Here is an 8,978-nt window from a genome sequence, read left to right as displayed (position 1 = left end):
GAGAGAGAGAGATGAAATGAAATGATATATTAACGTCTACAAAGACGAAAATGACCTATGAGACCAATCTATTACAAATTGTGAATGTAATACCATGTCTAGGTCAAAAAAAAAAAAGAATACGAAAATGAATCTAGAAGTGCTACTAGCTAGAACTGTGTGTGTGTGTGTGTGTGTGTGTGAGAGAGAGAGAGAGAGAGAGAGAGATGAAATGAAATGTCATATTAACGTCTTCAAAAGGCCAAAGTGACCTATGAGACCAAAAAGTTACAATGTGGTGGATCTGATACATAGTCAGAGTAACAAAATAAAAAATACTATGGAATCCTAAGCTGCTAGATGTGAACTAAGCAGCTAGCTGGGATTGTGTAGGATATGAGTTGGGGGGGGGGTGTTTTGCGTGTGGGGCAAATGGGGAGCTAGTACAACACAATGTGGGTGTATCCTCAGAAAGAGCTAAATCACAGGAGATCCAGCATCGGTCACTAGCGGATCTCATCAATCTCCTCCATGGTCAGTAGTTTGACCGGACGTCGTGCATGTCGGGCCAAAGTGATCCAAATCCTCTGATACAACTTCCTTCGATGCTTTGTAGTCCTCTGCAGTCTGAGGCATCTAGATCTCCCCAGCTCGGTTGCTCCGTCGAGCATGCCTCTGGTACGAGGAGTATGTGGGCTCTGCTGTGGTAGTAGCTATGTCTGCTCTAGAGAGAGAGAGAGAGAGAGAGAGAGAGAGAGAGAGAGAGAGAGAGAGAGAGAGAGAGTACATATGCTCTACTCAGATTCCTGCAGGATTCCACAATCGACAAGAATGCTGCACAAATCTGCAAAAGCCAAGTTTTCTTCAGTCCAATGACAAGAAGCAATCACACAATGTACAAGCTCACAACAAATCATTCAATGGCATCCGACCTTCTGAACATTGAGCTTGTATCAGAGGATCTTCCTTTTTGTTACTGCATCAAGAACCAGATGTGTAGCAGTATCGACCTTGGATACCTGAGAAAAGCTCTACGATCTTTCCTGCAAAGGCTCGGGCCATGACACTCACAATTAAGATTGCAGGAGTAAAGGATGACATATTCCTAGAAAGAAACACTACAGCTTACCTCCCAATGACCCAATCAATGGAACTGGCCTCAGGGCTCTCTCAGCTACACCAAGATATTGCCTGTTGAAAACGAGGATTAGTATGAAGTTCAAAACAGTATGATATAAACACGAAAAATGAAACTATTCTACCTTGTGTACTTGCTGAAAAATGGGTCTCTAATGAGGTAAAATACCAGAAGTAATTGTCTTCGTTTCACCTGTCAAAGAGCATTAAAAACAGTATAAAAAAATACAGAATGGCAAACATATCTTCCTTACTCAGTCTGCACAAATGTAAGTGGCATAGATGCCTTGTAAACTTGCACTCGAATCACAGACTTCAATAAAAGAGCTTCATGGTATAGACAGCACTCACTTCTTGAACTTCCTCGGTAGAGAAAGGAGGTCGACCACTGCAGTTAAGCCCATCCATGGTAATACCAAGTTGCTTTCTATCTTTCAAGAATGCTGCTACTAGAATAGTTGTTAGACCTGCTGCGTCTAGACCAAGGGAAGTCACCCATGGCTTCCATGACTTCAAGCCATACCTTCTTATTAACAGCACATACACTAAGGGCCTCAATATGAAAATCCACTCTCCAAAGACCAGCAATGCTTCAGAAAGTTCCCTATTTTTATTAGGTATCAAACTCAAAATGCCTGCAACAAAGCACCATATGTCAGAGACCAGCTGGCTATCCACAATATCAACAACCCCTCCACCCATTGCAAAACTGGCACTGAAGTTAAGGCCTTGCTGGTATTGTTATGCTCAAACAAGATAATACCAGAAAACGGCATAGGACATGAGAAAATGTTAGTGGCAAGTACAGTGCTGTGGTTCAAGGCATTGACCTCAAGTGCAACAGACTGAGACTCTAAAGGAGAGCATCATACAAGTCAAGTTAACACTGAAGAGTAACAATAATGCTCAGCCTTCGACACTTACTAGAGATATCAGTTGGCCCATTAGAATGCATATCTGATGGCCTACTGGCGCTTTCAAATGTTTTGGGATGTAGATGGTAAGTCCATGATGGTTTTGAAGTTACACCAGCCCTTTCACCAAACTTTGTTAAAGCCATTGAAGCTTTTGTTTCCAGATTTCCAGAAAGATGGCCCCTTTTTATGTCGGGGGATGATGAGAGCTTTGATTGTCCACCTGAGGCTCTATCCATAAAAGTTTCTGTAATAGATTGGAAATTAGCCCCCTCTGTATGAACTGCCTCACCCCCAGAAAGAAGCATTCGATATCCATTTTGGTGGAGGATCAAGAAACGTAGGCATGCCCTGCATGTCAAGGTGAGAACATTTCCACCTTTAGATGTACATATCAGATGGCTAGTGTGATTTTTTAGAATAAATATATGACTTAGCCTTGATCAAATTAAATTCTGTCTGCCTAAAGAAAATTCATTCCTTTGCAATCACCCAGTCTGTCAGAAAATGAGTAAAAACCTTACTTTATAGCTTCCATTGCAGCCAGCGTGTCCCACTTTTTGTGTCGACCCTTGTAACGTTCTGCAGTTACTTCCACAAAAATCTCAAATTGCTTCACAGCTGATAAGAGGGATGCCAAGAGCATACAACGTTGCTGTTGGACTGTTGCTGATGCATTGCCGTGTGGATGAACTGCCTGACCAAAAGGCTGTGGTGCCGTGTCTATGATGTGCTGATTCAGTACAGTTGTGAGACCTAAAATTGCCGCAACTGCCAAAAGCAAGATAATATGCACTAATTATAAAACATGTTGGTAATACTGAATGCAGTCCTGATTAATTAATCACTCTGTAGAGAACCAGCATATACAGGCACACCCACAGAGGCTTCATTCCTTGCAGTTGCGGGTAGTGTAACTTCAAAATTTGAAGTTTGTTATGGAAGAAGGACACCATGATCAAAAGTTAGTCATATGTGCCCACTAAAGCATGCACACACAGACACATCCAAAAGTATGCTTGGTCTCGCACACACGTGCACGCACATGCACATGCACCCGCACACCTGCAGGGGTTGAGATGGAAGAGAGGCTTAGGCAGCAGATGGGCATCCTACAGTGGGTCTGAAAGTTCACTCGATACGAGCAGCACCAAGGAAGAGCCAACAAGTAGCTCAGTTAAGCAACTCCTCACTGTAGGGTTTGCACGAAGTGATGACAATCGTCGCGAGAAAAGACAAAGTGTGTGCCCCCCCCCCCCCCACACTTGCATAATCCCACACACATTCGCACACACGCCAATAAGCATTCCCATACGTATGTACGCACACAACCATACATTCATAAAATCATGATACCGATATATTGTACACAGATATTTGTGAACAACCATGAGTCCAAGGAAGGCTGAAATCTATGTGAGCTGAAACGAAAATGAATATGGCAAGTCAGTGGAGCGTACCAGCTTCTGTTCCAACTTCAGAACTTGTAAATCGTTCTGGTAAAAACCAAGTCATTGTCTGCATAAATAAAAAACGGATCCCATGAGACAATAAATGAGAGCCAAGAATCATGAAAGACCAGGGGCATTTTGCTATCCTTGTTGCTTATTTTGACCCAGAAGTATTTTGACATGAGGACATTATCACACAATATGATGATAAAATACATCAGAAACATTAGGCAATCACATCAAACATCCCTTTCAGTATAGAGAAAAACATGAAGCAGAGTAGAACAGGATCCAATATCACCAAAATAGACCTCTTATAAAGAGGTAGGTTACTGGCATCTCTTGGATACATATCAGACAAAAAGACGTACTCACTTTGCCAAATTGATGCATAAAATGTGTGTCATCAATCTTCAAACATCCATACTCACTTTGCCCAATTGATGCATAAAATGCGTGTTGGCAGGGTCACCTCTTGGATATGCAGTAGATTGGAGGGGCTCTAGGATCCTTGTTCATGGCCCTTGAGTGTAGGCATCCTGATAGGCATGAGCATTTGTACTATCCTGGTCAGTGTGTTCACATATCAAAAGGAGGTGAACTTATTACTTCTAACCATTCCCCACTTTTAAGGGCTCTCTGAATATATGCAATACGCAGATGTGTGTATAAAAGTAGATTCTTATTCACAAAGAGTATGTTATGCTAACCACAAAAAAAATCATTTTCAAGGATCCTTACAAAACCCTCAAGAAAGTGTCCACTGATGACAGGGAAGAGGGTCGATTGTATATTCTGGGAGGTCAAGTGAAGAACTAAGGGAAATTGGGAACATCAATGGAAACAAACAAGACCTTAAGTATCTTGAAGTAATCCTGCGACTCCAGTGCATGTGATTCCACCTTAATTTGAATCCATCTTGGTGATTATCAAGGAAATAACCAACCATTAGGTGGCAACGATGTCCTTGGCCAAAGTATCCTGCGTCGTAGCATAAGCGTAAAGACTGCTTGGGTAGAGTCTTCTTATAGATTTTGATTGAGAATTACTATTTTGGAATTGTTTAAACTAGATAAAATCCTGTTTGACCTTGTTTTGGTGCCTATTGAATTTAGGTTGCAATGTTTTTTTTTTTCCGAGAAAAAGATCCTTCTATTAGTTAATGAAAACTGCCCATAGGGCTACATCCACCTCTGCAGGAGAGGGCTACAACAAGCATGATGGGAAGACTCTCCCAATGAAAAAACAGCATATATACAATGAGGCTAAATCAAGAGATGGGAGGAGGGAAGAGCCACACAGGTGGACAGTAGTGCCATCTAAGCACCCCCTGGACAATGGTGTAGAAAGGCCCAGGGCGCCAGTGTCGAAGGAAAGCCTCGCGGCGCTCCCGCATGCGGTCGGAGCTGCCCTGTAGTCCCTCAAGCTGTCCTCTGAGAGTATGGATCAGCTCTAGCCAAAAGTCACGAACAGTCTCTGCTGGTGGCACAGGGCGAGCCTCAAAGATGCAGAAACAACGGGCCCGCCAGATGAACCAGAGAGCTAGGCCGCTGATGAGCTCCCAACACTCCTCTCTCTCACTGCACCACTCCTGTGGAGTAAGATCTGTAGCAGGCTGTAGTGTAGGTCGGCCCCCCTGCATCACTATCATCCTGCTGGTGGAAGATAGCTCAAACTGAAGTGCCGGGCCCGTGAGGGTGGACCAAGCCGCTGCCCCCCAAGTGTACTGTCGAGCCGTGGAGAGGGCAGGCATCAGCCGAAGAACTCGTAGCCACACCTGCTTGCCGAGGGACAGTCCCAAAGACAGTGACGCTGACTCTCCACCAACTGGTCACAGGCTGCACATGCGGCCGAGAGACTACTATGCACTAGCCAGCTCCCTAGTGCTGTGGCTCTGTGTACAACCAGCCACTGGAACAAAGTGACGCGCCTCGGCTGTCTGGAGTCCCAAAGCCTCTGCCAAAAAGCTGCCAAGAACTCGACTGTGAGACCCTCCTCCTGCCAATGATGTGCTGCAGCGGGGCGGGCCTCTCTCTGTGCTGCAAGTACATGACGTCCAAGCCGAACAGTGTACTGAAAGAAGGGGACTCCTGGGCGGTCTGCAGAAGAGAAGGGGTCCCTCCATAGCCACTCACCAGGATCCCACTGTACTCGTGCCAGTGGACAGCACTCCCAAGCCCATAGCCTCCAGTGTACTGTCTCAAGAGTTGCTGGGTCAGGGTCTATGATGCAAGTCCTCCCACAGATGCCCACAACTGCTACCTGCGGGGCCTTTACTGCAACTCGTTGTAATCGTCCCCCACCCTGAAGCTCGAAGAACAGGGCTGGGACAGTCTCTGAGCAAGCCCTGACTGAAATGAGAACCTCCAGTCGTGTGAAGGCTCCCATCCACCGGGGTGCTACTGGCTCGAGAGGCGTGAGCCACTCAGCTGGAACTGACTCTGAGATGTCCTGACACATGCTCTGCACCCCTCTCATGCCCTGTAGCTGGACAGCCTGCACCTCCTCTGACAAACCTGTGAACTCTAGCCAGTCACCTAGAGAGCGCGCTGGACCTACTGCCATGGGACCCCAAGAAACATGAGGCCAACTCCCAACCAAGTGGCCTCTCTGGGTGCTAACCATGGGGTTCCAGATGAGGGGCTGCCGTAGGCGCTCCTCCGTGCACGTCGGCTGTCTCTACTCTAGGCCACGCCGTAAGAGCTCCCAAGATCGAAGCAAACTCGCAGCGAATCGGTCCTCCAACTCCTGCTCAAACCAACTCGGCGCAACTCTGTAAAGATCCATCTGGTCGAACGTTGCCAAGGGCCTCCTGACTGAGGCACCCTGGCACGAAGCCTCTGCAGCAAGAACTCCTTCCAGGGCTCCTCGCCTGGAAGAAGTCCTCTGACGACGAACTTCCCAAGAAGGGCTCTGCTCTACTATGCTGGATCAATGATCCCAAGCCCTCCCTGAGAACAAGGAAGTGTGATGACCGACCAAGCCACCTTGGCTCGGGCAATCTGAGTGTCGCGACCTCACCAAAGGAAGTTCCTGATCAGCCTCTCTACCTGGCTGATACAAGAACTCGAGAAGATCCAGCAAGAAGTGATGTACCACATAGTCGCCAACAACACCTGGTTGGCAACTACTACTCTACCAGCCAGCGAAAGTCGTGCTGAGCTCCAATGTAACATCTTTCTCCTGGTGGACAGGAGAAGAGGAGCAATCTGCTACTCGGGGGACAAGTCCAAACCAACCGGACAACCCAAGTACCGAACTGCAGTCCCTGGAGGAATCCACCTGAAACCCTCTCCTGGCATCCAATGTGGCACAGGAGCACTGCCAACTGAGAAAGCCACTGTCTTTCTCCAGTTGATCAGTGCGCCCGATGCACAGCAGAAGGTCTCCAAAGCCTGCTCACATCTGTGTAAATTGGCCTCCTGGCCCTCTAAGTATAAGGCTGAGTCGTCGGCAAACTCAGCGTCCAGAAGCTCATCTCCCCGTATAGGGAGTGCTAAGCCCCTCAGACCAACCTGCTGTGACACCAAAAATCTGCTCATCGCCTCCACATAGAACAGAAAGAGAAAGGGGGCAAGAGGACAACCCTGTCTGACCGATCGTGTGAGCATGAAGCGCTCACCTCTGCCTCCTGTCAAAAGCACCTGACTGTGAGCCTGCCTGTACAAAGCTGACACCCCTATGATCCAAGCATCTGAGAAGCCCATCCTGCGTAGCGTGCCCTCTAGAAAGTCCTAGTCAACTCTGTCGTATGCCTTCTCAAAATCGAGAAGAAGAATCACAAGGTCCTCCCCACGGAGTCGTGCCAGGGCAGAAGCCTCCCAGAAAGTGAAGATGTTGTCAAGGATACTGCGTTCCTTGACAAAACCTGTCTAAGTCCCATGTATAAGGCTCTCCAAAAGTGGCTGAATCCTCAAACTCAGAGCCTTGGCAAGAATTTTGTAGGCTGAGTTGAGGATGGTGATGGGGCACCACTATCGAATCTCATCCAAGGAGCCATCCTCCTTTGGAATGAGGTAAATCAGGCCCTCACTCGTGCTATCCGGCATCACTCCTGTGTGCAGAATGTACTGAAAGGCACTACAAAGATCTCGGTCAAGCAGGTCCCAGTACTCCAAGAAGAAGCTGGGAGTCAGCCCATCCTCACTTGGACAGCTACCACGGGGGAGGGCCCTAAGAGCCGTGTGCAGCTCCTCAAGCTGAAGAGGTATCTCTAGCCTCTGGCGCATCTCCTCAGTCACAAGACAAGGCATCTGTGCCCAAACCTGCTCCCTGCATGCATCCTGTCTCTCTGACTGGGGCTCAGCCGACAGTAACTCGCGGTAAAAGTCAGTAGCAACTGCACGCATATCCTCGGGCTCACAAACAACTAACCCATCAGGTCTCCTCAGCTGATTGACCTTGGCATGCGAGTGCCGAGGTCCCACTGTCTCAAAGAAAGCACCAGTCACTCTGTCACCACCTGAGTCCACTGAGATGCCTGTCGGTGAAAGGCAAGCTCATGGCGCCTCTCCTCCATGCAAGCAAGCTCCTGTCAAGCCTACTGTAACTGCTCCTCCAACCATGGACTATCTGGATGCTGCTCCTGCATCCTCTGTAGTGAAGCAATGCCTCGTCTGAGACGCTGCTCCTCTCTCGCTGCAGCCCGTCGAGCCAGAGACTCCTGGAGAAAAAAGTGGCTAAGCTGAGCTAGGCCTAAGGCCACTCTGTCTGCAAGTAGAGCCTAGCTGTCCATGCCCTCTGTCCACAGAGCCTCTACCCTCTCTCTGAGTGTTGAGTCCAACAAGACCCGCTCTGGGATGCGAAGCATCGTGCTCCCACTCCTCTGCCTGTCTGCCACTGTGAGGATCACTGGTGCATGGTCCGAAAAGGATGTCCCTGCCAGGATGCCCACTGATCCCCCCAAGTCACTGAAGTGGTCACTAGTGTAGAAGCGATCTATCCGCGATAGATTCACTCCTCCCACTCTGCGGTCCGATCTAGAGAAGGCAAGACTCTCTGGAGGCCTCACAAAGCCCGAATGTTGCCATGTATCCGAGACCCTCAAAGTCATACACAACCTCTCCCAAGCTGTTAACTCGACTCCATGCACAGTAGCATGGCTGCCTCCGATCCTGTCAGAAGGGTCCTCCAACATGTTGAAGTCCCCTCCTACACACCAATGGTCAACCTGTGGCAAAGACTCAACAATCTGTGACCAAAACTCTGCACGAGCACTCGCCACATTGGGCGCATAGATGTTCAGGAAGCCCACAAGGCCACCCTGAACCTGCATAGTAATCCACTGAGCCCTGTTTGGCACAATAATCCCTCTGCCCACAATGGCCTGCTGCAATGAGTCTGCAATAGTCATACATACCCCACCCTGGATGCCTCCAGGTCCAAAAGCAGCTGACCAAAAGGTATCATAACATCCACGCAAAATCTGACCACATCGCCGAATGCAGCTCTCAGACAAATGGTGCTCCTGAAGCATAAGGAGATCAATCTCTCCTCC

At 48.1% G+C, this 8,978-nt stretch overlaps 1 protein-coding gene across 3 annotated transcripts in view; it reads right to left on the bottom strand.

The window, feature by feature from the left end:
* Window positions 1-205: 205 nt before the first annotated feature.
* Window positions 206-8,978, bottom strand: part of SSE1 (shrunken seed protein (SSE1)) — a 33,265-nt gene continuing 24,492 nt past the window's right edge. The window contains exons 2-10 of one of the 3 annotated variants that reach the window (XM_086516713.1): window positions 3,913-4,047; window positions 3,491-3,548; window positions 2,555-2,801; window positions 2,041-2,381; window positions 1,468-1,751; window positions 1,242-1,309; window positions 1,109-1,170; window positions 912-1,022; window positions 206-823 (exon numbers count right to left, since the gene is read on the bottom strand). In XM_086516713.1, the coding sequence (XP_086372839.1) occupies window positions 961-1,022; window positions 1,109-1,170; window positions 1,242-1,309; window positions 1,468-1,751; window positions 2,041-2,381; window positions 2,555-2,801; window positions 3,491-3,548; window positions 3,913-3,930 (1,140 nt within the window). In that variant the 5' untranslated portion in view covers window positions 3,931-4,047 and the 3' untranslated portion in view covers window positions 206-823; window positions 912-960. The remainder of the gene's footprint in view (window positions 824-911; window positions 1,023-1,108; window positions 1,171-1,241; window positions 1,310-1,467; window positions 1,752-2,040; window positions 2,382-2,554; window positions 2,802-3,490; window positions 3,549-3,912; window positions 4,048-8,978) is intronic. The other 2 variants (XM_086516714.1, XM_086516712.1) reach the window with 2 other exon arrangements.

Source organism: Adiantum capillus-veneris, chromosome 7 (genome assembly GCF_014529385.1).
Source record: "Adiantum capillus-veneris isolate H3 chromosome 7, ASM1452938v2, whole genome shotgun sequence".
NCBI classification, from domain to species: Eukaryota; Viridiplantae; Streptophyta; class Polypodiopsida; order Polypodiales; family Pteridaceae; genus Adiantum; species Adiantum capillus-veneris.
This window is presented reverse-complemented; position numbering and strand designations above follow the sequence as displayed.